Raw genomic sequence first — 27,688 nt, forward strand, 5'->3', positions numbered from 1 at the left:
AAACTTGAAATCGCATCATATGACCCCTTTAATATAAACAAACTATAATACACATTCATTTAATTACAAATAACGGTCACAATTTATTTTAAGTTCTCGCCATTAACAAACCATTAACTATGACTTTTGCCTCAAACTCCTAATTTTATGCTTATTAATAGTTAGTGAGGTAGTTGTTAAGTTTAGGATTAGGGATCTAGAATATGGTCATGTGGAATATATGCTTTATAAGCACTAATAAACAGCCAATATATTAATAAAGTGCTTGCTAATAAGCAACCAGTTAATAGTGAGAACTGGTCCTTATACTGAAGTGTTACACAAGTACTCTTTTTAAAAGTGTACTAAAGTGTACTTTTTTTCATGAGGGGAGGCACAAGCTCTCGTTTATATAATGGCACAGTGTTTTCACGTTCAACTGCCTTGAGCTGGACAACTTACCACCGGTTGCTTCGTAATGTCCACCAGGTCTCTGATGTTGTAGTACTGGTGTTTCTCAAAGGCAGAGAAGAGCATTTCCAGAACCTTCTGCTTGTCAGCTCTTGCACGCTTGCCTTCCTCTTTCTTTCTCTTCTCATATTCCACCTGAACAGAAGCATAAGCAAACCAGAGCATTCATTCATTTGCTCACATTATTATATCCCTCTCTCTCTCTCTCTCACACACACACACACACACGTCTGGTTTGCTATCCTTGTGGGGACTCTCCATAGGCATAATGGTTTTTCTACTGTACAAACTGTATTTTCTATTGCCCTACACCAACCCTACACCTAAACCTACCCCTTACAGGAAACTTTGAGCAGTTTTAGATTTTCAAAAAACTTTATTCTGTGTGATTTATAAACTTGTTTACCCGTGGGGACCTCAATTTAGGTCCCCACCGTGACACGAGTCCCCATGAGTCTGTGTGTATTCAGGTTTAAGTCCCCACCAGAATAGAAAAACAGGTACACACACACTTACGTTATGGCTGTGGTTGGACACAGGTTTGTAATTTGTTGTGACAGCTTTCTCAAGCTTCTGGGAAAAACGAAGAGGTTTGGTGGATTCTTCAATCTGGAGCCTGTGAATAAAGCACACATCTCTAGAAGGTCAGATCAAATGCCTTTGACAAGATTGAAGTATTGTGATCAAGTTTTGACTTACTTCTTTAGTTTCATGTAGCTCTCACTGACTGCAGGTCTACACTCAGCTCGCTGCACAACCATGCCTTCAAGAGCCAGCTTGTCTTAAAAACAAAAGACATTCTGCTTTATACATTTCCGAGATGGGACATAATCTAATAATCTATCATTATTTACACACTAGGTAAGGTATTATCATTCATTTCTTGGTGAATTATTCCCTTTTCAAAAGTAATAGTTTAATCTAAAATTAAAATTTTATGAAAATGTACTCACCCTCCCAAGACAATCCAAGATGTAGATGAGTTTGTTTCCTCATCAGAACAGATTTGGAGAAATTAAGCATTACATCACTTGCTCACCAGTGGATCCTCTGCAGTGAATGGGTGCCGTCAGAATGAGAGTCCAAACAGCTGATAAAAACATCACAATAATCCACACAACTCCAGTCCATCAATTAACATCTTGTGAAGTGAAAAGTTGTGTGTTTGTAATAAATCCATAATCAGATTTATAACTTTAAACAGTTGCTTCCGGCTAAAATACGAGTCCTCAATCCATAATATTCTAATATTCATAATATCATCTCGTCTGAATCAGGACAGAAATATGCAGAGATCAAGCAATGTTTACTAATGAAAACAGTTCAAAATAGTTCCAAACAAATATGCCTGTGGATTTTGATGTGAGAGGAAAACAGAGGATGGACTTTTTCAATGGAGAAAGCATTATTATGGATTATGGACAAAAAGCACCCATTTAAAGTTAAAACGCCTTGATGGATTTGCTTATTAAAACACACAGCTTTTGGCTTCACAAGACATTAACTGATATTCTGGAGTAATGCGTTTTCCTTGTGGATGATTGTGATGTTTTTATCAGCTGTTTATGACTCTCATTCTGACAGCACCCATTCACTGCAGAGGATCCACTGGCGAGCAAGTGATGTAATGCTAAATTTCTCCAAATCTGTTCTGAAGAATAAACTCATCTACATCTTGGATGGCCTGAGTGGGAGTACATTTTCAGAAAATTTAAATTTTAGGTGAACTATTCATTTAACATTGCGCAGCCATGTTCAAACACCATGTGTCATGTATTACACACTCACACAAAGTATAAGCAAACCTAATTAAAAATATCTGAATTTTGCAAGCAACTAATGGTTTCGCATTGTACTAAAACATTAACATACTTCAACAAGCAAGCACTCTCTAATAAAGCGTTGGCACGAAACCCCTCTTTCAAGGTGACAATTGAAATATTGTGATTCAACCCGGTGGTTTTTATGGCGCTATTCTGAAGTGCTTGACTCTTGTATGGTCAACCAGCCATGAGTGATGATTTTAATCAAACCCCGATGAGCCTCCCTCCTGCGGAACGGCATTGTGCTGCGCCGCTCTCGTTTGATGCCGCGTCATGAAGTCGGCCTAATGGTTTAGCTTGCTTCTGTTGATTGTATTAATTGTACCGCGGTGCCTGTAATACCTTGTGGTTATTGTCCCAGAGGCCTTTTAAAAGGGCAGAAATATTTCACTCACAAAATCCATCAGAGCGGCACTAATGCGCACAATTATTGGCAATTATTGCCAGATGAGTGTTAGAGCACTTGTTGGAGTAACTCCATAAAAACGCCCACTTGTGTTTCACAACTTCAACAAAGCATCCATTTTCCTCGCAATTACCCGGAGGCTATGAAGAGGGGTCAGGGCAAACCGAGACCTCGAGGTTCGCATCTCCTCTGCACCGTCCCTCCCCGAGCTGACGGTGATGCATTAATGCTGGCTCTGAATGGAGTAGGACTGTGTTTGGGGGTGGCGCGCGTTTCTCAAACTGATGGTGGGCAGCTGCACCGTCCCTCCCCGAGCGTCACGTGACTCGCGCATCTTACGAGGCCGGTAACGTTACATAAGTGTTTCCACACAGGATTCGTATTTAAATCAGCCGGAGATGCATTAATGCTGGCTCTGAATGGAGTAGGACTGTGTTTGGGGGTGGCGCGAGTTTCTCAAACTGATGGTGGGCAGCAGATCCGATGCTGAGATGATAGCGAGGTTATGGGGGTCGGCCTTCCACCTCCTCACAAGATCCCACCAGTTTGACTTCCTCAGAGACGAGTGCAATAACATCCCCAGCCCTCAGCAGGACACAGCCTCTCTACCTCCACTCACTCACACACACCCACCTCCAGGCAGAGCTTCAATCCCCACAGTCTCTTCATCAGCGCACAACGGCAAAGAAAGAAACCTTTTCAGCGCCTCAAGGTCTCTTAAACTCAGCGCTCACCCTGTTGTGAGGCCTGTTGATTTTGATCATTTCCAAAAGCGTCTAGTATTGCACACTGCATTTTATGAGACCGCTGCATTTAATTTATGCTTTTCAATTAAGATTTTTTATTAGCTGACAGAGTATCAACCTCGGGGAAGTCGTGGCCTAATGGTTAGAGAGTCGGACTCGTAACCCAAAGGTTGTGGGTTCGAGTCTCCTACCGACAGGGATTGTATGTGGGGGGAGTGAATGTACAGCGCTCTCTCCCACCTTCAATACCACGACTGAAACCACCAACTAACCCTGTTTGCAATTTAAATGCAGATGAATAAACCCAGTAATCACATGATGATTAAACCATGACCGAGCCATCGCCTATAACAACTATAATCAGTCATATATGACCATAATAAACTGTCACTGCATCTGTAATCAGATGGCTATGTGCATGGGTGGCACAGTCAGGGCCGGATTTACGCATAGGCATTCTAGGCACGTGCCTATGCTTGCTCGTTCAGGGGGGCCCAAACATAATGAAGAGATATATAATATTTTTGTTATACTATGGGGTATCTACAACAGTAAAAGAATTAAAACCCCAGAAGACATTGAGCAAATAAATATAACAAACAATAGGGTAAAAATGACAAACTATTTCCATGTCTTCAACCTTTTTTATGTACAGAAATCACGCTTTCTTTCTCCTGTTCTCTCTCACAGACGTACACACAGACATGCACTTGCGCACACATGCGGAGACGTGGACAGAAACTTGTCAGTGCTGCGGCTGTCCCGCGAATTTATCAATAAAATAGTTTCGCAGCTGAAAAGCTACATGACATTTCTCAGTAGCGAGGTTCTTGAAGCAGTTCAACTTAAAGATTCACTATTTGTAGACGCTGCTGCTGAGAGACGCACAGACGCAAGTATTCACACGCGCTTAATCTCTCTCTCTCTCTCTCTCTCTCTAATTACTGCGTTAGACTGCATTAATAACTGTGTTAGCCTGCATATCAATGGCTCAAGCCTCTGTTATTAGCTCTAAAATTACGTTTTGGAATTTGCAACGGAAAGTTTGGGATGAGGTGCGTAAAAAATTAGCTAGTTCGACACACACGAGATTTCAGGACGGAAACATGTCAAATGTCTTGAAACAAATCATCTGAACAATTGATGTGTGATTGTGACTCCAGGCCGTTAAAATTATTAGAGAAATAATGCACTCCCGAAGTGGTTATGTGGCCACGTCGCCGCGCCTATATGGAATGGTCTTTCTCAGTTCTCAAACAAATTAAGAACTACAATCAACTACAATTTTTATTGACTGAACGCAAGCACTTATTGCGATAGAAAACACTGTAACGGTTTCCACTGATTAAGAAATATTTTTGTTTGCTTGGGTGGTAATATTAGGCCTATTATATTAATAGGGAAGGGGGGCCCAAAAAATAGTTTTGCCTATGTCACGAAAAGAGGTAAATCCGGCCCTGGGCACGGTTTAAAAAAAGTAATGAGGAAAGTGGCACAGGGTTGCACAGACGTACCGTTTGTGACATCACAAATCCAAGACACTACAGGCAAAAACAATGTTTTTTCAATTTTGAGATTTTGGATTATTCGGCTTCCACAGCATATCTTCTTTCAGACTAGTGGAGAGAAAACATCCAAAATACACATTTAAATGTTTATTTTGTTACACTTTCTATCTATCTATCTATTTGCATCTGTAGATTACTAACAGAATACAAATAATTTCATTAAATGCTCCACTTCAGTAGCACCAAACTTTACAGTTTTATTCCTATTTACTGTATAATCTGGTTTTTACAGAGGAGTTTTTTCATATATAACGTGCCTGATTTTATGCAACATTTTATTTCTAAAACTGTGGTGAAATTGTTTTCTGGCTGTTGACAGTATTTTATGGAGCGATAAAAAGAGACACTGAAAGCCCCTTTGTATAATATGTCAACAAAATGAAGCAATTTTGAACCTGGCTTTACCCAACGTTCAGATTTCTGTCTTTCAAATATATTCAAATTATCACATATTTAATTAGATAATGCTTCATTTGCATATTCAAACATAACATTTCAGAAAAATTGTAATACAAAAATGTTTGCAATTCTTAATACAATCAATCAACTTGTGAGTAATGGTTATATCAGTTGTTTTTTTTATGTCTGTTAATTTTTTTTTTCACCTGGGTTGTCTTGCTTTAAACAATTGAATACAATCTTGTACTGTTTTTACAACAAAAAAAAAAAAAAAGGCTTGTGACATTAACTAATCCAGAGATCTAGTTAGCTATAATGATTTGACAACCCATAGACTGTGCCATTGTTCAAAACTCATCAATAGCAAGTAAAACTCAAGGGATTTAATCAATCAAAATACCAGCTGCCATAGTACATATGACAGAAGCAAGGACAAATTTGCTTCCAAAATGTAAATGCGATATTTTTAAATATTCCTTCAGTGAAAAAGTGAGAAGTATATGTGAAAACATCCAATTTAATCCATCTGATGAATATGTAAAGCCAAATCAACCCCAGCACTCAAACAGTGAATTAGTCTCTACCCCGTCTCAGCTGCTGATGATGTACACGCAACAAAAATGGTCTCAGAAGGGTCCATCCTCTGTCCTGGGGCTACCATAGAGGTGCTGTCATTCAAGAATGACTGACAGGCTGTCATCGGTTAGTGAAATCACTGAGAAAAATGTCACAGCGATTCTGCTGCTGTTTAAGGGCATCAGACTCCGACTCACACTCAGGCTCTTGATTACCGGCAGCCCAGGTTTAACAAGGATTATATTAAGAATATCGATTCTGGATTCTTAACCCTGGGTGGTTTATATGATGAAACAGCACCGTACGTCTTGGTTGCATGTACAACACCCTTAAAGACAGCTTGGGGCCAATTACGGGCTCAGTCCCCATGACTTCAAGTGAAGACGTAGGCTTCCTTATCAAAGGCTCCTTCTCGGCTCTGCCGACAACTGGGTCATGGCGAGTACCTTAAAGCCACTCAAAGAGAGCGAGAAGGCTTCAATGCATTCATCCCTTTTGATATGAAGACTAGCAAATAATTTACATAACTACACCTACACTACTCAATACGGCTCTCGTTTGGCCATAAAGCCGGCAGTTGTCGGCACATCACACAGACGGCTTTCCAAAGCAACGACTTAACACGATAGACGCCAAAGCATTAACATCTCGCTCTCATTGGAGGGAGTTCATTATGTGGGATCCCTGTGATTCGGCCCTCTCGGTGAGTTCACGTGCCACCACCCAACCGAGGAGTCCTTTCATCAGAGGGCAGCGACGCTAATTGCCGAGCCAGAGCGGCGCTGAAGTGGAAAGGTGATTAAATGCAGCCTTTAGATCGGAGGGCACCAAGCAAAACACTCGCTCTTTCCGAGCCCACACCGCTGACGCAGTACAGCCCATCCTTAACACCCCTCCTCCCACTGCGAGTGCCTGCGCGCACGCATATATGTGTGCGTTTGCGTGGCTGTGAAAGGCTCAGACACCGTTGGCAGCGCACACAGCTCCAGCGCTCCATGCCAGCGCCGCTCAGCTGCGCTCCCATTTATCCACCCGCTTGCTCACGCGCACGCTCCCTACACACTCCACCAGGCTGGGTGTGAGGCACGGCATGGAATGGAATCTCAGAAGGATGGAGAGTGAACTGAGACAGATCAATCCGGACTTGCTGCAGCCCAGCAAGAGCTTCAAGAAACCTTCCTCTGGCACCATCACCATCAACGTGGGGGGCTACCTGTATGCCGCGCAGCGCCACACCCTGGCCAAGCATCCCGGCTCTCTGCTGGAAGAGATTGTCACGGGGAAGAAGCCCGTGGTGCATGTGGACTCCATGGGCAACACCTTCATCGACCGCGACGGTCCTATCTTCCGGCACGTTTTGAACTTCTTGCGCCTGGGCGAGCTGGTGCTGCCCGACGACTTCAAGGAAGCCGAGCTGCTCCGACGCGAGGCCGACTTCTACCGGCTGAGTGAGCTGGCCCAAGCCCTGCAGGACTGGGAGCAGCAGCAGGCTATGCAGCACGAGCCCGCCTTCCTGGAGGTGACGGACAGCCACGAGCGCTCGCAGGGTCTGAAGGTCTACTGCAGCGACAACAGCTTCATCGAGAAGGTGAAGAACCGCCTGGTGCAGATCTCCAAGAGCCGCTTGGACGGCTTTCCCGAAGAGTTCGAGGTGTCATCCAACATCATCCAGTTCCGGCATTTCATCAAGTCGGAGCAGGGCTCTCGGCTTGTGCTGAAGCAGGACAGCACGTTTTTGTGTACACTCGAGTGTCTGAAGCTGGAGATGGTGATGCTCGCTCTCAAAGGAGGCTTTCGCCTGCTCACCAGCCTAGACAGCAGCCGTGGATCAGTGGTTCAGTGCGAGGCTCTGCATTTTGTCAAGTGACCCAAGCAGAACTGTCACCACATGACCTGCTGTAAAACCATCCTGCATCAACAAACACCAGCGTCCTCAACCGAAAACCTGTTCTGGAATACTCTACGCTAACTGCTTCTACGTGAAACACTCCGACGGACAGCCTTGAGAAACGAGAGAGAGATGATGTGTACTGTGCTGTGGGGTTTTGTTTGGTTTGTGTTTGTAGTCGTCTTCTGTTTACAGATGAAGAGCAACAGTTTGTAGTGTAGATGGTGATGATAATGAATCTGAATTGCAGAGTACTGTGGAATCTAAAGGCTGAGTGCAATGATCATTACATTTGTGAGCAAGTTTTGTGATTTCTGGTAATGTGAACACATGTAGTGAACAACAGGTTGTAATTTGGAGTCTGTGAATGTTTTGCACAATGAAGCCACATTATAATTTATTCAAAACACTGTTGAAATGTTTCTAAATGAGACTGTGGATCATCTTCTAGGTGACAATCTACACTGACAAACACTGCATATGGTTTCGTCTGTGAACTGTGGAATGTACGGTGGGCTGTATAAATAGAGCTACATTTATTTTTTTCTTATTTGCTGTGGAGTCGGCTTGTAAGGGAGATACTCTCTACTAAATTGTAAGTTTGCAATATTATATGCAGCAAAATGTGACCTAAAATTAAATTTCCTCCAGCATTGATCCAAATTCGAATGGGTTTGATCATTTTTCGAGCACGTGGCATACATACATCTACCACAGATATTCTTGCATGTGTGCACTGATTCATAAACGACATCTGATGTATTACCAGAAAACTAGACACGCTCATTTAGCTCAGTAACAAACAAAAAAAATCTTGTCAACCTAAAAAAATGTATTTAAAGTGCAGGAACATTAGTCAGAGCCAGGAGCTCAGCTACCGTGGGAAAATATCAAGTTCAAAATAGATCAAGCACACTGTGAATTTTGCAACAAAACATTCAGAGCGCAGTCAAGAGCGCAGAGTAATTCTAAAAAAAACAGCTCTGCTCGACAGTTACAGTATAAGTCGGCCGTTTCAAAGAAAGGCAAAGGCAGACATATGGTTACACTCACTTTGGATTAGCCGACATCTCCACACACTAGTATCCATCTGTTTCCATCAAATCTGTCATGCACTCTCATGCAATCTCCCACTAAAATGAGTCTAAAGCACATTTTTGACATGGGAAAAAAAAATGAAACACCTTCCATCTCCATGGTTTGTCGTGTGGACATCAAAACAGGGTTCTTTTTAATTGCAGATATCAGTCATTCATATTTGATGAGACACAGCAGGGCTTATTAGCCGTCGTCACCGGCTGATGTGTTTCTAAACCGCTGCCAGCAGGGGACTGGAGACCTGCGGGAGGGTGCTGGTAAGCGGGAGCATTTATTTCACATGGAAGAAATCCATTAACAGCTGAAATATTCATGGATTAGTCTCACATCCAATTGTTGCCAGGCAAATGAGACTCCTACATAACAAAAAAGAAGCCAAAGATTCTAATCATGTGCTCCCAAGGAGGCATGACTAATGGCTCCCTCTCAATTTGATCAAAATTAATGGTCAGGTGAACATGTGACTTCAAGGACTCATATGCCTTTAAGAGACCAATTTCTCAACCGCACGGAGAGAAAACGGAGCGAGACCGAAGAATAAAATTCCTGCTAATGTACTTTTCAAAGTGTGAGTATGAATAGAGGCATACCACCATGTTAGAACAATGGGCAATGAAATGGCCAACAGTCAAGGCCATCTGTAGAAGAAGAGCATGACTACAACAAATCAAAGTTTCATAAAGAGTTGGAAGAAGAAAAATGCAAGAAACAAAGCCTGCATATTTTCATGCTAACTTCTGATATTCAACAAGTTTTTATTAAACCAAACCAAATATTCTGTACATTTTTCTGCACGGATTTTTATTTATGATGTTCTTTATAATGTTATTAAATATTTTTTAAACAAAACAACAAATAAATATGTGGTAAAATTATTATTTTCAACCCTCATTCTGACCCTCTCTCTAAAATTACCTGTTTTAAGGGGCGGGTCCTTTAAGGCTTATCAGTAATCCGCCACTGTTATGATTGGCTAACGTCATTGCATAGGAAACAGTATCAAGCCCCTTCACTATTGCATTTGAGTGTTTTGACGACATGATCAAAATAAAACGGTCACTTCCAGACAAAGCATTATGAAATCATTTACTTACGGTTTGTGATGCAGCTGCAGTCAGATCTAGTTCCGCTTCATCTTTCAACAAATGTTTCTTTGTGAACTCTCCATGACACTGTGCCTTGTTTACAAAACAAAATGCTCCAATCAATCCCCTGACACGATCCGGGGTGCCATTAAAAATAAACTATCCACTTATTCGTTATGCTGGGAACCTTCTGATATCTGTACAAAGACGCGAACAAGCTGTTTAAAACAAACGCGTCAAAGCGAATGTTCTTTTCCTCTATTGACGACAGACTTGAGTTTTTGGACTTTGTCAGAAAGCTAATGTGCATCTGTATACTGTATCCAGTGTAGACAAGATAGTGCCAGTGATTGTAGTTTCTATTTGCTTTTGACGCGACACTCGCATTTAGCGTTATCAAGTGTCAGCCATTAAGCGGCTGAACGCCAGTGGGCGGGGCCTATGGTGAGAAGATGACTATTCGTTGATGTTTTGCTCTGGAGGTGTGTTTATGCAAATGTTTGTGCTCAGGTGACGTCACATTGCACCTCGGATCCAAAACAAACCGTTTTTTGAGCTTAATGAAATAAATGCTTTTTTGTATATAATGAGGAGGACGTTTTAAGCTATAAAACTTGCAGGATGTTTTAATGGAACAAAGACCTCTTAAATGCCAAAAGATCAAGGCAAATTTGATAACTCGTGTCATGAACCCTTTAAAGGGATAGTTCACCCAAAAATGAAAATTCTGTCATCATTTACTCACCCTCATGTCGTTCCAAACCTGTATGAGTTGCTTTCTTATGTTGAACATAAAAGAAGATATTTTGAAGATTGCTGGTAATCAAACAGTTGGTGGTTGCCATTGACTTCCATAGTAGGGGGAAAAAATACTATGGAAGTCAATGGCAACCACCAACTGTTGCAACTCATACAGGTTTGGAACGACATGAGGGTGAGTAAATGATGACAGAATTTTCATTTTTGGGTGAACTATCCCTTTAAAATAAAACATCTGTCACACATCTGAATGCCAGCTGAATGCACTAAACATGCTTACAGCATGCTTACATGCCTGGAAAAACTACCTTCTCAACCCCCAACATCCAACCCCCAGTCACGTGACTCTTTATTGCAAGCTGAAATGTGGCATCTCTATTTCAAGTCGCTGATGGAAATGTGCGCAAAGAATGTGCCTTTTTACAAGAGTAGCACACATGTGAGCATAAGTGTCCAACTTTTCGAGTCTGACTTTAACCTGGCAACAGGCTTTAAGCGGCCATGTCAATCAAGTCAAGCTGCCTCCTCAACCTATCGTTGTGAAGGACTTAAGTAGGAAAAAATGTTCGACCCTGACAGCTTATCAAAGTCTCAGCAGCTCCTCCACACCTGGCGGCACCTGGTCCATACGCTGCTGCTCTCTGACACACCGATCGCTCACAAAAAAACACGCGAAAATCTCTGAAAAGCTTTTACAGAAGTCTTTCTCTCAAAATGATAGCTTATATAATAATAAAAAAATCCTATTTACAAAATGATAACCTACACCCGATAATGTGCAATCATGAAGCCAAGCACACGTGTCCGGTCTGAATCACATGCATTACACCTAGGGTCACTAATATAGGCCATTAAAACAAATGCAGTTCAAAGCAATCACTAAGCACGCACACCCTCATTGCGGAGGTTTTGTTTTGGCCTTTTTTGACAGAGAATTCAAAAACCTGGTCTTTCTGCTCTCTGCCTGCACCATGATGTGTGACCTCCATCCCTCAAATAGCCCTCCATGTCCTCTTAAATACTAAAAAAGAAACTAATACCAAAGAAGAGTGTTTATGCTTTGCATTAGCCAATAGAGAGCTTTTCATACCCTGAACCATTTCAATTCATAACTTACTGAGAAAAAGACACTGTTACCCTTCCACCCCCAGAAAAAGCTTTTAACTGTAACAAGTAGAGCCTCTATTCATGGCCAAATTCTGTGGCCAACCTGTTGCTTAGCAACCACTTAATCAATACCTGGGGCTTGTGAGTGCTAAGCAGACAACTGGAAAAAAAAATTCATAAGTGAACAAAAGCGCACAACACAATGATTGCAATTCCACACTTAGCCTTGTGCGATTTCCAGTAAGGCTGCAATTATTATGCTGTGAATATAAGCTGCACTGTAAAGCTGCAATCTTCAATCTGTATTAAAAAAAACTTTCATTATGCAATGGTAAAGAGAACGACCCTTGATGAACGCTAGTTTATACAATGTACAGTGATTACAGCATCAAGCAATTTGTCTGTCCAAAATAAAAAATAAAATGCTGCATGCATGGCATGATAAAGTACCAGCTAAATAATAATAATACAAAACTGTAAAATTGATCAAACAATATTAATCAAACAGTAATATTGTGAAATTGTATTACAATTTATAATGTATTTTAAAATGTAATTTATTCTTGTGATGCAAAGCTGAATTTTCAGCATCATTACTCCAGTCTTCAGTGTCACATGATCCTTCAAAATCATTATATTATGCTGATTTGCTGCACAAGAAACATTTATTATTATTTTCAATGTTGAAAACAGTTTTGCTGCTAATATTTTTTTTAAACAACTTGAATTCTTTGTTACAATCAATAGAAAGGGTTGAATAGAAAGTTCAAAGAACAGCATTTATCTGAAATAGAAATTATTTATTACATTATAGATGCCTTTGTTGTCACTTTTAAACGTGTCCTTGCTGAATAAAAGTATTAATTTCTTTCATAAACTTTTGAACGGTACTGTGCTGGTCAGTGTTGGGGAGTAACTAGTTACATGTAACAGAGTTGCATAATTTAATTACAAAATAAATGTAACCGTAATCTGTTACAGTTACTGAGAAAAAATGTATAATTAAATTACAGTTACTTATGAAAATGTTAACGATTACAAAGGGGGTTACATCTGAATATTTTCACACGCATATAGATTTAATGCATTTCTTTCCCAAATTTCATCAGCTGCTCTAAACTATTAGACAACAATGTTTCAGGAGTTTAGGACACAGAATAGGACACATGCTTATTTGATAACCATTTTATTTCCTATTTGGGTTTGTGTAAATGCTTTATTTTTTTAAGATTAACAGTTTGTTCCAAAGCATTGTTAGATGCCAGTGTTTCCTGTTTCCTATGCAAAGATTTGATTTCAAAAACAGTATCTTAGCAATTAAACTATATCTTAATGACTTTAAATCTGTTTAAACTCTAAAGTCTGTGCTAAAGTCTGATTTTGTAGAGGTTGCGCTTTAAACTTAAATTAATATAATCTTAATTCAAGGGATTTTGAAAGTCTGACAATAATCAGTGTTGAGTGCTACTGTAAGGTTAACCCTGCCTGCTTTAAATGTTTTAAAATGATTAACATTGAAAACATTAAGTAATTGAAATAGTTACGCTACCAATTAACAGTTTTAAATAGGGTTACTTGTAATCTGTAATCTGTAACATTTACAATGTAACCTTCCCAATACTGGTGCTTATATCAATACCTAGAGAACAAGAAGACAGTACAACACCAGTATATACACAATAAACCTGGCTGTTTTTATAAAAGGCTGTTTTTAGCTTACGGGACTAACACTAGATGGAATGATTAATTCTGTTGATTAGCCAAGCAGGCAGAGTTATTGACTGATGCTGATCATCTCAAAATAGCCAAATATCATCTGATTATTTGGGCTGGCTGATGTACCGGCATATAAATAATGACAGACTAACAACTTAACTGTTTATGTTGAGGTGACGCCGTTCCTTACACCAGTTGCTGTTCCCAGTGCCAGAGAGCATGGTAACACTCACCTGAGGTCTCTGTAAAGACAGCGAGGGTCTGGCCGCCCACCGTCTGCATGGTGAAGGGATGTTCTCTCGGGGAGCACACTGACGAAACCTTCTCCCCAGAGCACTGCACCACGGTCAGCTCCTCGTTCAGACTGAAAGACACCTGAGGAAACCATCAATCAGCCTCTACATAAGCAATAGCACATCACACGCTCCCTCTCCACAGCCCAGGGTCAGATCATAGTAATTAAGCAAATCCGCACTGACATCTTAATAAAAGATGAGGAGCAAATAGTGCAGGTCTTTAAAAACATGAATAAAACTTACTGCCGTCTTCCCTTGAGCTCTAGAAGAGAGATTAAAAGGTATGAGTGGAAAGATTTCATACAAAAATGTCAATTTCGAATGAGGTTTAAAATTAGATCATACTTCCCAATTTTAAGTTTGCCCACTTCTCCTCGCCCAGATGCTTTTGCCCACTGCTGAGAAAGATATTTGGGGACCTAAGGAAAAGTGAATAAGACTACATTTAGTTATTGGTCCCTGTTGGTTTCCTAAAAAAAGTACACTGCTCATATTTGTCTGAGTATAACTGGATAATTTCATATTTCCATAATTCAAACGTATGTTTACATTTTCTGAAGCAAATGTGAGTGTAAACGTGATGATACATATTGTGTGAGGTTGCCATGGCATTGCTGTGCAGTTGCTAAGGTGGTTCTTAGAATGTTTCTATGGTTTTTTTCTGGGTTGTTGCTAGCTGGTTACTTACTAGCCTTAGCGAAGAAGATAAAAAATAATAATAATTTTAAAGACCCCAAAGCCTCAATGATTCTGGTCCTTGGATACAGATTGGGTCCATCTTTCTGATCATCATCACATGTCTGTTTAAAATTTCTCCCAATTTGAGATAAAGGAGATCCAAGTTGTACCACCATTGATTTATACAATTAGACAAGAGCTACAGTGGTCAAATCACTGTTTAAATCTGTGTAAAGAATTTACAAAACATAATTTTGGGGGAAAAAGAAAAAAAAACAATACTGATAACCTAGGTTTTATGTATTTGGTCAATGTTTTTCCAACTTGCTTTCTATTTTTAATTAAAATGTTTCCTGTTCATTTACCTTTTTTAACTGAATTGCGTAAAATCAAATGGAAGTAAATGGGGGGGGGGTATAACTTTTTTTTTTTAAGCTACATTTAAAGCTTTAACTGATGATCATGTTTCCTTTTAATCTTGCGGTTTACATCTCACTTATACTAGCTACTAGGTTCGATATTGGGGCAGGTTTTAACAACAACAGAGCACTGGATACGTTGTAGATTTCCAATTAACTTGAGTACTTTTGTAGCACAAAATTAAACACCCTCTATCATTCACATCAACTGTACAGAGAGATATTTTACCTCCATAGTTTAATTCTCCAGACTAGTTTGTTTAAAGGACCAGCACCAATGCTGACTGATAAACCACCAACCTTCACCAGCCAGACTCCGGTGTTTTGTTTGGCTCTAGTTAAATCGACGTCTTGGCCTTTGTCTGACATGACTGGAGGGCTTTGTTTAAAGAACACAAAAAGCTTTTACTGAACTACAGTAAATATGCGCTTGGTTATTGAAAGGCAAATCGCACTATATGTAGTCAACATGAACAATTTAGCTCATGATGAACCTGTTGTTCATCGGAGAGACTTTTATATCTATTTACCCCCATCTAGTGGCCATGTGAAGAAATTAGATTTGCTTTGCATGTATGAAGATACGTTTTTGAGTAGGATTTTTTATATTTTTTTATTATTGAAATCAAAATTTAAATGTATTAAAACACATTTGGACTCATTTAACTCTGTTTGAGTTTTCCAAGCAAGCAATATGCTATTGGCCTACGTTTTTGTGATAACCACAAAATCGCAAAAACATTCACATTCTGATATTCATCCTCACTGACAAAGCTACTCTGGATTATACCTATACTACATCATTAATTCAGCAGAAATCTAAACTTTCCTGAATGGCTAAATCCAAGCTGTTATGATTTCAACTATGAAAGACAATCTCAAGAAGCCGCCACTAGATGAAGCTGTTCGACCCTCTTTTGTTTCCACAGTCCTCAAAACTAGGGCCTGTTTCCAAAGGCCTGAGATCAACACAGCTAAACTGAATTTAGCATTTATAAGACCATTCAAATGTGCAAGTGAAGTGTTAATAGGGACTAGATTTGTATTACCTCATATCACTTCAATCTATCAAAAAAAAGTTTATTTATACTAATAATAGTTAGATAAAATAGTCTATAAATAAACTGAAGAAAAGCTTAAAGCCCCATCCAAAGTTATATAATTATTTCACCCGATGGTCAAAGAGGCTCTAAAATCTATCTGGTTTCACGTTTGACTGAGATGGTTTACACAAAGTACATCTTTCATAGACCAAACTGCTTTCCTTTCACCACATGTTCATATTTCATGTGAATTCAAACCTTTTCTGAACAAGTAGCTTTGCGAAGATTATTCACATAATATTACAGAGTGCTGAAATGAAGGGAGCGCCGTCCTTGCTGTCACTGTCAAGGACATCATATCATGAGGTGGAGGATTCTGCAACAAGCTGCGTTCGTTTGCAGACTCGACATTTTAACATCATTACAAGTGAAGTTGTGAATGAAACAAGGTGAATAAATGATACAAAGAAAAACATGTTTGAATATCCTGCCATGTTACCCAGCAGGCCTTACAAGAGAGGAATTTATCAAGTTTGCGAGCAAAAATGGATAATGTCATTTAATGCCTCTAATCACTTACCTTGCCTATTCACGTGTCCTATAAATAAACCGGCTCAAGTTAGTAAACTTGTAAAACCTGCTTTAGTATGTGCACATTTATCAGTAACTTTCCATGCAGTTAAGAAGTTACTTAGATGATCGTTTTCATAATTGCTTTATTTGCTTGTTTTGCTTCCAGCTTAAACGGCCTGTTGTTTGAGACTTCTTTTAGACACAGCTTCCTGGGCCTCAAACAAGTGAATAGCATTCTGTTCTGGATTTATGTCAGTGGTCTTGTGTGTATAGGATGCTTTGTCTTTAAAGTTCTTGAAGAAATATGTGAAACTACTTTAAAACAGTTGCATTTCCTCATAGAGACAAGAAGGAGGTCCAGGTCAAACAGTTATGATGATTTTGCAGATGAGAGATGAATGCCCTTACCATGATGCGTTGTTTAATTCTGTACAGTCAGCTAAGCTTTCCTCTTAACCTCATAATGCAGTTGTATTAACAGCTGACTCTTCAGGTGCTGCATAAGTGGTTTCATGTAGAAAAAGACTAATCAAAACAAGTCCAGTTACATTTATGGTGCTTTATTTAATACACATTGTTTCAAAAACAGCTTCACAGAAATAGACAGGAAAATGAGCATTGCGGAATTGAAATTAAATGGCTTCAGCTGTAAAGCAGCTCTACAGAAGGTGTCATTATTCAACTCAGTTTAGTTCAGTAACAGTGTAAATGTTGCAAAGTTCATCAATTATGAATCTATTTCAATTCAGCTAGATCTACAGTAACAATAACTCAAGTCAGTTCAGTGTTGATTTAATTGAGTTCATTTAAAGTATTGATGTTGCAAAGTCCAATTTCGAATTCAAGCGACAAAGCAGCTCTACAAAAGACAATAGTGTCATTATTCAGCTCTAATTGATTTAGTGTTGATTCAGTTCAGTTTGACTCCTGTGTCAATGTTGTTAAGTTCCTTAATTATGAAAAACCTTCAAAGGCAGCTCAACAGAAGACAATAGTGTCAATATCCAGCTCAATTCAGTTCAAGTTTTGTTCTCATTTGATAGTGCCAGTGCAGTCAAGTAGATAATATTACTAAATATTAAGTGTCTTTTGAACCCCAAGCCAAAGGAGAAAGTGGCAGGGAATCAAACTCCATCAGACCCTTCTAATTCACATCAAACATGATTTAGTTTTTTAAGGACCTCCTTTCAATCCATCCTTTCACCCTTCATTAAGTGTGTATGTAAACACCCTCTTCGCATGTGAAATGAGCAACAGTGCTTTGGTTTGCTGTCAGCTCCAGTATAGTTTATAACTGCCCTATCATTCAATAGCAAACTCTCTGCAAGGCCTGTATTACATTAAGACAGATTCAAAAAACAATCTCAGTTCAAATGTTCCAGGTTGAGGTCAGATTGAAACGATCGGCAGCCTTATTAAAGTAAACCTCGGCCACCTCTTCCTAACATTGGCATTCTCCAGAGGGATAAGCTTTCATTTCGGAGTGAAATTACACAGAACAATGGCAATTCTCATAGAGGTTCTCTATTTTTTCCTATATCACCAAAGATACCTGTTTTAGTAAGTGTTTACAAAATGAAAGCAGACTCCAGTGTATAAATTGACCATTATTGTTCGGGAGCACAATTGCTCTCTGTGTTTTTTGTTGTGGAGTGCCTGTGTGATTTAAAGCTGCTGACAGCACCAGACGCTTACATTGCAATCAGCTCTTGCTGGCTCTCTCCCTCTGAAATTTGTATGGATGGGAACAGCCTGTCTGCTAGGTCTGGACATCAGGGCACACGCCCATTTTGGGACTGTCAGACCTCATTTCCTCATACTTAATGTGTTACACTACGATCTCTCACTCGGGTCATTCCATTTCACGTTCAAGTGCAAAGGTTTGGTGAGGGCAAAGGGATGTGTCAGCCCTTTCTAAAGGGACACTCATAAATCAACAATTTGTTGTAATAAATGACAAGATGATGTGTCAGACATTTGGTGACTTGTCTTTACGAGTGCTGTCTGAGAAATCCCCATAATGTATATATTCGAAAAATCACAAGCAGAACTCTCAACAATACTATATACGTATTACTGCATACAACAACAGCTTTTACACATTAAATACAGATAATATGATAAAAATGTACTATAGTCAACTATAATATCAAATATAACTAAATATTAAATATATTATTCATTTACTTTCTGTTAGCCTTTTCTGCCATCCAATTGTTTAGAGATTTTAAAAGTAAAGTAAACCACTATTTCGCCCATGCAGTAGCTGTGGTGGCAAATCTTGAGTGTTATATACATATCTGGTGTTCATACTTTTGAAAACGTATCTTCTTCCACACAACAAAGATGCTATTCTCACTGTCACAGCTGAAAGCTAAATATAGTTGGATCAGCGCACATGAGATACATTCCTTGTTGTATTTTTATAACCTAGCTTTCAACGTCTGAAATAAAACACATATTGTGGAATTAAATTATACCGGTTTAAAGTAAAACACATGAATAAACACATAATTCCTTATGAAAATTAACCATGGTTTTACCACAAATAAAGCCAAACATCCATGGTTACTATAGTTAAACCATGGTAACCACAAATTAACCATGGTTTTGCTAATCATAGTTAACCATGGTATTTGTAGTAGGCTAAAACTGTGGTTATACAAATGGTAATCAATATGCCAAAAAACATGGCTACTACAAGTTTACTACTGGTTAATTTTCGTAAGGGATGTAGGCTATTCTGTGTAAAATGTAGGACGTATTCTGTGTCTGCTGGAGCTAGAGCTTTATCTAGTCCCCAAACACGAGGTGAGCAACAAACAGCGTTTGTGAAATAACTGTGTCAGTGTGGATGTGTTTGGTTGTTCTTTTCTGTCTGTGGAAATATCTGGCTCCTCTTTCAGACTAGCTGTTTTGTAAAAACAAAACAAATCTCGGGACTATGTTGACAACATTGTTGTCAGTGTCTGTTTACATATTGTTGATGTAGCTGCCCTGTATAGGGAAAAACATACAATAGCACCCAACCTAAAATACAGGTATTTGCTAAATCTTTCACAGGTTTAAACAGTTTATTTCCGAACTCGGCATCAATAAAATACACATTTTTTCCCCTCATAAACAATTGTTTTGCCTTATTGCACCACGAAATCCATGCCCTTCCTTTCTCTTCCCTCCTTCAATGTCAAATAATAATAACCACAGCGGACAAAAGATGTTATTCTGAGTGTTTGCTGCCACAGTTACAGACGGCTATAATAAGAAAAACCCCTCACCAACACAGTTGGCTGTACTCGGCTGCGCTCGTGTTTTTTCGGAACTCTTCGCCAGCCGGCCGTCTCTAGGAACCCCCCCCTCCGCCCATCGTCGCCAGACTCGCTGGGCTTTATGTCTGGCCGCTGTGGAGGGGAACTGCCATGCGCGGTCGCCATGTTATCGCGCTCTCCTCCCCCTTTCGGGGACTCGTCACAGGCTGATAGCACTAGCACAGGCTACATTATTAGGAGGAGGCAGCTGGTGAATAGGAGCAGAGTGCGAGAGAGACTAACACAGGACTAAAACAAAAGAAAGCACGGGATGGAATAAAGCAGGACAGCGCTGAGTCGCTCGGTTTCTCTCTGTCATCTGACGCCGGCTGAAGCACTTTGTTTCGTGTGATTTCGTGCTCTGGTGACTGCGATACAACAATTGAAAATGCGCCTGGCAGTTTGAACTGTGATGGGGAGAGACTGTGTCGTTGTAAGTTTGGATATATCGATCGCCTCGGCCGTCTGTGTCGACTCCCTCACGTTTAAACTTGTGTGCTGAATTGTTTTGCGAGGATATACGTTTGAAAACAACAGCTGAAGCGAATCCGTGTCAGCTAGCTCGCTAGCGAGTGTTAACTAGCATTGGCGTTAGCCTGCTCCTCATGGTGGACATTTAAATACACCTCAAGTGGAATTATCCTGGCAGTTACTGGAAAGTGTTGGTTTTATGTGGAAATTACTTGAGCGGCTTCAAGTTGCTTCCCAAAAAGAGCTTGTTCACTTGAGCTGCGTTTATAACTTTGTTGGAGACATCCTCTAGAAATGAATCACCACGACCGATCCGGGGACTCCGGCAGCGCCCGAAAAATGGGTTATCCCATGAGTTTACCCAAACGGGAGAGCAGGAGCTTGGTATGTGGTTCCTCCACATTGACAACTTCTGGAAGCACCAGTCTTAATAGCAACAACTTGATGCTGGGGGATGATTATTCATCACCGGTGCTGATTCAGTCTCAAACGCCGGCTGCATCCTCGCTCGGGCCCCAGAACCCTCCCCAGAGCCTGAATATCCCTGTGCAGGCCACCCTGTTACCCCAAACTCTGCCCACCACAGTGGCGCAGATGAAGAAGAAGAGTGGCTTTCAGATCACCAGCGTTACTCCCGCTCAGACATCTGTCAGCACCAACAACAGCATTACAGAGGACACTGAGAGCTGTGATGACTTGGACGAGTCCCACACCGAAGACCTGTCGTCCTCCGAGATCATGGATGTGTCTCTTTCACGGGCCAACAATGCGGGGGGACCGGAAAGGAGCTCCTCGGAGGAGACGCTGAATAACTTCCATGAGGCGGAGACCCCAGGGGCCGTGTCGCCCAACCAGCCTCCCATTCTCACCCAAGCACACATGCATGGCTCTATGGTTAACGGTACTGTGCACCATCATCGCCATAATCCTGCTTCCTCTGGAAAAGCCCAACCTGCTGGTGGGATGCAGATTGGGATATCATTGGGTGCCGTGGTCACGTCTGCGGTGACCTCAAGTTCTGCTTGCACAGGCCAGAAAATGCCTTCAAATGTGGTAGGATTGAGTGAGAGTGCCTCTGTTGGCACAACCGCTGTCAAGCCTTTGGCCACTGTCGCCTCAGGAACTGGAATGATCTCTGTGACTTCAGGTACCACAGTTAGTACTGGTAAACCTATAACAAATAATGTTTCTATGTTAAATTCTGCCAGTGTGCCTGTTGTGGGTGGCAAGAGCACCAATAGTAGCAGTGTAAACTACTCCCCTGCTTTGAATAGTATTAGTAACCAAATTGTAAACTTGACACACATTCCTAGTGGAATAATTGGCATGGGCATCACCACTGCTACTACCGTTTCCGGTGGTGTTGCTTCAACAGGTGGAGGGCAGGTGGGCCCAGCTGTCATGAGCCAGCACGCAATGCCTGGTCCCTCTGTCCCGCCTATGAACGCTCAGCCTCAGCAGGCCCAAGTGCCTACTCCAGCCACCACCAGCTCACGTTTCAGAGTGGTCAAATTGGACTCTACCTCTGAGCCTTTTAAGAAAGGTCGGTGGACTTGCACAGAGTATTACGACAAGGAGGCCCCGAACGCAGCGTCCTCTGAAAACGCCCCCAGCACCCGGACAGTGGAAAGCATCCGCCAGTTTGTGCCTGAGAGTGTGGCGTGCCCGGACCGAGAGAGTGTCAGTAGCACAGCTAGCCATTATACCGAAAGCCTGGGCAGCGGAGATACGGGTGGCCCCTGTTTGACCTTCCAGCAGCCCGCTGCTCAGAAGCACGACTACTCATCTACTCATAACGTGTCTCAGATGCAACCCCAAGACTTAGTTCACATGCATCTTAAGACTAATGCGGTTGCTCCGAGCATTCAGCCGCCGGCTGCCATGGGAGGACTGCAGACCACAATCGGGCATTCGACTGCAGCTGTGCCCGCTCATATGCCTAAACTGACATACGCCCAGGCAGCACAATCCTCCCCTGCTCAAGCCCTGCCTGTGGTGACCCAGCGGCAGATGGGCTACCCGCCCGCACAGCAGCCGGCTGCACCGACCCAGGTAGCGCTGGCACACATTAACCCCTTAAGCCAAGGAGGCAGCTTGCCACCTGACTTCACTCAACCCAAGCAGCTCATAAACACTGTGCCACCTGGGTCAACACAAACACTTCCCCACCTGTCTGCCCCCATCCCCCCGGTGGCGGGGAATGGTCAGCTGATTGCAGCTTCGCAGCAGCCCGTGGGGACTGTGCCACCCCCTGCTGCTCAACCCCCTCCGCAAGGGCTCCTACAGCCACAACAGTCACCCGCCCTGCAGATGGTCCAGCTGATGCAGCCCGCTGGTGCTGGTCTCATACAGCAGACCCAGGGGCAGCAGCTCGCCCCTCAGCCCTCCATGGAGCAGCAGCAGTCGCAGCTCAGCAGTCAAGGCCGCGGCACCCAGTTCGTCCCGGCCTTGACCTCAAACGTGCCTCCGAACCTCCAGAGTGAGTCCAGTTTGATCCAGAACGGCTCGAAGGAGCCCGGGCCTGCGGTGAGCACCCTGCTCTCTCTGATGCCCACCCTGCAGGAGGATGCCCAGCTCCTGTTACAGCACCCGGCTCTGCTCACGCAACCCAAGCCCGCCGGTGCTGAAGTTTCCTCCCAGGTCGGCACCTCCCGTGGTCCTGAAGGAAGCGGTGGAGTCAATGCCTTAACTGCCTCGGCCAGCCTGCTGAAGAGCTTACCTGTGGATGGAGAAGAGGATGGGTAAGTTTCAGAATTTTTTTTCTTTTAGAGTGCATTGTCTGTTTACTGTTTCAAATTAATTTGCTTTTGTAATTACAGCTTGAATAGCTTCATTAAAAATTACACATGCAGGCAGTGGGTGATCAGTGGTATGGCTTGATGTAGTGCTATAAACATAAATGGTGCTGTGCATTAAATATCACAGCAGGCCGGTTACAGAAGGAGGCCTATAGGCTTCTACAGCATAGCTAGAAGTGTTTTCTTCATATAACACAAAACTGCAGACTGCTAGACTGTTACTGTGGTATTATAGACAGAAATGTAAATGCTTTGCTCCGCAAAGCATCCCAGCCTGCCTTTAAAGACCCCATGAAATCACTTTAGAGTGCAGTGATTTTGTGCTGTTGACATTTCCTTATTAAACAGGACGTTAGGGCAGGAGCCAGTAGACTTTTGTTTGCTTCACATCCACAAACATGATTTTTTTCTCCCTAGCTGTTGCTTGTGGTATTAATGGGGGCTTTGTTATTCTAAAGAACATTTCATTGGACAAAAAAAGTGAGTGCAGGATGAGTCAGCATTATTTTTAGTAGGTTTAGTAAGAAAACTTTTGGATGTTTTAAATGTGTATATCTGTTAAAAGTGAATTGTCATCATTTAAGGGATACACTAGCATTTAGGTGGCATCTGAGCTAACATTTTATGGACTAAAAGCTGGAAATGTAAGAAAAAATAGGCATTTTGCGACTATATTTGGCTTGCTGCAGGCACTTTTTTTGAATGGTTATCATTTGTGACATGTTTGCTTGGCTGTAACTATTAAGGGCAAAAGAGATCACTGGAGTGCATCTGTTTAAGCTCTTTGGTTGTTTCTAATTATTGCAGATACAGCACTATACTCTTTTAGTAGACGCGAGCTGATTAACATACCTGAAAATATTTTCTCATTTTGTTGATAGTCTTTCCAAGTTTTTTAAAGACTCAGAAACTTTAGCTTCGGTGTAGTCCATTTTTCACAGTTTTCTCCCGGCAAGGCCGAGAATGTAACCTAAATATGATTGCTTACATTCTGCTAATACTGTGACATATGTTTGAATTTGTCTTGAGCTGTTCAGAAGAAACAGGCGTGTGTGTTTATGCTGTACAATGTTTATGAGTTGTTCATAAATTAAGTTTCCTGTGCTTGACAGAGCTTGTCTAACAGATGTCCCAGGGATGACAGAGTGCTCTGTAATCTGACACTCCTTAATGAAACCGACAGTTTTGTCACAGTGCACACACATCATTGTGGCACTGCTTGTTTCTCTCAGGTGTTAGTCATAATCTTACTTAGTTATTTGTCTGGCTGTACTATAGAACAATGTCATAGACCAGACTGAGACCCTCTGTTCTGTTCAGATCTATGTTTTAGACATAAAGTAAAATGTAGTCTTCCCAAAACATCAGACCCTTATTAGGATGAATATCACAGTTGTATTACACTTGATGACCTTATAAATTGTTGGTCAGCACTAACTGTCAGCCACAGCTAGATAGTCCTCTGTATACCTGCAATATCTGGACAATATATCTGTGTTAGTGATGTAGCTTTCAGTCTTTTGGCGAGATTCAGTGTAGGCTATATTTTGAAATGTATGTATTTGCTCTCGAATAGTATAGGCTCTTTTCTATCAGAGCATCATCACTTTAACAAACGCAGACATTTTTTTCCCCCAGATTGATTCCCTAAAATAAAATGCATAACATGAACATTTTATAAGCTCTTAACATTAAGTCAATGCACTCATGCTCACAAGTTAAATGTTGGGGATGAATTGTGAAAATAGTGTAATGAAACACTCTTCAGGAAACTTAATGACCAAATCTATGCGTTTAACTCATCATATCCGCAATGTCACTCTTTGTATGACCAGGAGACAGTCATCCTGAACAGTCAATGTATTGCCCAGATAGCCAGGAACAAGATCACTGTTAAATTTAACTTGGCATGTTGACAGCTTGAGGCTTTTTTGATGTTTGATCATGTGATTGAAGTAACGTGGAACACTAAAACTTCTATTGGATTCAGATCTATCTTTCAAGGCTTGTTATCCTTGTAAGATCTGTTTTGTTGTGTGTATCATGGCTGTCCATTTTGACTGGTGCCATTATTTTTGGTGTGATTGTGTTTGGGTGACGGACAGTAGGACTACCTAGAGAGCCAGCCATTTCAAATATAACACAGACTTTCGCTCCTCAGTGAGCAAACAATCTAATTTCAACCTGTTTTATTTCTTTGTTGTGAAAGGCTATCAGCTGGTGCTGTTTTGGTGTAGAGCGTGAGGCCACTTATACAGGATGAGGTCATTCAGTTTTCTCCCATTTTGCTCTTGCTCAATAGCAGATTAAGTCAGCACAAATTATTTTAATCTGTTTTTTTGCCGTTCTTAGGTCACAGTTGACTAGCAGCCTCGTAGAGAAAGATTATCATCTCACATTTGCTTTTTTTCAATGTAATCTGCTCTTGGCAATGATAAAAGCCACACATGAGAGTCTCAATGAATCACTCATTGTGTAGAGATCAAGTAGATTATCTCTCCAATTAATGACCCTGTGGAGTGGGAGAGGAGAGGAAACGCTTTTACTCGTCCAGATCGGGCCAGAGCAGATAACATGGCAGAACTTAAAGCGGCAGTACATGTGTGCTTTCTCTCTGGGTCCCTCAGTGAGAATCGTTTTCATTGCTCTCCCTGTCTCTCTTACATGGATAAATTAGCCAGAAATGAAAATTATCGTTATGTACTCATCCTTGTATATGCTTTTTTTTTTTTAAAGAGATGTTAGCCATAATGTAAGAGTTGCTCTTTTTCATACATTGTTGATGGTACTGTCAAGCTCCAAAAAGGAAAAAAAGCATAATAAAAGTGTTAATTTGGTGCTGTGGTCCTTCTTCTGAAGCCATACAATTACTATATTTGAAGAACAGACTGAAATTTTTTACCTTTTTAGACTTTTACCGAAATACTTGTGAGAACATATGATATTTGCCCTCAGTGACGCCACACCTTGGGATGAGTTGCACATTACAAATGAATGGCTAGTTTTTGTTAAGTTTTGAACATTTTTTAGGGCCCTATGAAATCCTTTTTTCCCTAAAATTTGTTTTCAGTTTAAATTTTTTGGATTCTGTCTTAAAGGGTTAGTTCACCCAAAAATGAAAATTAGGCTGTGTTTTACTCAACCCCGAGGCATCCTAGATAAAAACGTAGATTGGTTTAAGTTGAAAAACAGACTGATTACACTTTGGCTAACTGCTAGTTGCTCAGACTGGTTCTTAAGACAGACAAGACAAAATAACACCATTCACATGGAGACATGCAGTACTTGGAGATATCACATGTCTTCAATATGCTTCAATATTGCGATTTGATTAAGTGGACAGCCCTACTTTTTACTAAGTCGTCCAAAATGTTCAAAATTATGTGAATTTATTTTGTAAATTACATTTTTATGACTGGATTACACATTTCTGTCTGGGTTTTCTGCATTATGGAAATCATAGGGCCCTAATAAAGATTTTCTTCACCCGTTCTTCACACTAAGCCATTGTATGGCTTCCCGGAAACTTGAAATATAGAACATAAGGTGTATAGACCATGTTTATATTTGCTTTTATTTTATTTATATTGAAACTATATATTTTTTTGTTGAATGCAACCGAACTGCTCAGACATTTTGGCTAGCATCTCTTTTTGTTTTTCACGGATGGGTAACAATAATACGGGTTGGAATGACATGAGGGGGTGAGTAAATGATAAAATGTTCATTTTTGGACAAACTTTCCCTTTAATGTGGTTTTTAGCTGCATCATTATCAAACATCAGAAGGGTCATTCTGCATCTGTAATCCAAGACGACATCCTGTACTTTGAAGTCTTTTTAGACCAGAGAAGGCTCTTTGTATGCACGTCTCTCTTTTAGGATGATGTCATTTGGATTAGAACCTGTCCTTCCAAACCTGAGAGCAGAGAGCACAGCAAAGTACTTTAGGGACTGAAAGCTAATAGGGGCAGAGACCTCATGAGCTCAGCTGAACTGGTTTCTCAAACACATTCACAACAGGCATTTGCGCTGGTCTCAACTCTTTTCAGGTTTGAAATCTGCTGCCTTTCATATTCTTTCCCAGACGTGACGACATATGATCCTCGAATGCTTTGCTACTTCCTGCATCTCCTAATTGGCATTGTTTTTCTCTGGTAAATCTCTAATCTCAAGACACAGTAGGCTGATATTGCCTATTAAAATGAACACTGTAGTTATGAAAAGTGCAAAATCACATCTGGTGGAACTGTTGTCGAGTGTTTCTTTAACCATGTTCTGCTCTGTTCATTTGTCCAGACAGAGTCTCATCTGGACAGCTGCTACGCAACACATTCACATGTAAACATTTCATTATTTTGAAGCCTCGACACAAAGCGTACAGGGAAGTGCCACAGATGTTGTATTATCTATCTTCCAGACTCCAGTGTTCTCGTTTTCTGACACGTAATGATAAAGATGCATGCTTTTTACTTAAAGGTC

General features: G+C 41.0%; 2 protein-coding genes and 1 pseudogene across 2 annotated transcripts in view; 2 read left to right on the forward strand and 1 right to left on the reverse strand.

The window, feature by feature from the left end:
* The window catches only part of gtf2f2b (general transcription factor IIF, polypeptide 2b), a 17,127-nt gene extending 1,592 nt beyond the window's left edge, over positions 1–15,535 (reverse strand). Inside the window, exons 1-7 of the mRNA XM_016450844.1 lie at positions 15,315–15,535; positions 14,263–14,336; positions 14,161–14,179; positions 13,855–13,996; positions 1,150–1,231; positions 967–1,066; positions 442–585 (exon numbers count right to left, since the gene is read on the reverse strand). Of these exons, the coding sequence (XP_016306330.1) occupies positions 442–585; positions 967–1,066; positions 1,150–1,231; positions 13,855–13,996; positions 14,161–14,179; positions 14,263–14,336; positions 15,315–15,383 (630 nt within the window). The 5' untranslated portion in view covers positions 15,384–15,535. The remainder of the gene's footprint in view (positions 1–441; positions 586–966; positions 1,067–1,149; positions 1,232–13,854; positions 13,997–14,160; positions 14,180–14,262; positions 14,337–15,314) is intronic.
* Positions 6,952–8,237, forward strand: kctd4 (potassium channel tetramerization domain containing 4). Its single transcript, XM_016450843.1, has one exon. The coding sequence runs from the start codon at positions 7,059–7,061 to the stop codon at positions 7,833–7,835; it is 777 nt and encodes a 258-aa protein (XP_016306329.1). The 5' UTR covers positions 6,952–7,058; the 3' UTR covers positions 7,836–8,237.
* Positions 15,536–20,005: 4,470 nt separating the features above from the next.
* The window catches only part of LOC107661307 (TSC22 domain family protein 1-like), a 68,989-nt pseudogene continuing 61,306 nt past the window's right edge, over positions 20,006–27,688 (forward strand).

The sequence above is a fragment of the Sinocyclocheilus anshuiensis genome, unplaced genomic scaffold (assembly GCF_001515605.1).
Source record: "Sinocyclocheilus anshuiensis isolate Anshui unplaced genomic scaffold, SAMN03320099.WGS_v1.1 scaffold507, whole genome shotgun sequence".
In the NCBI taxonomy this organism is placed as follows: domain Eukaryota; kingdom Metazoa; phylum Chordata; class Actinopteri; order Cypriniformes; family Cyprinidae; genus Sinocyclocheilus; species Sinocyclocheilus anshuiensis.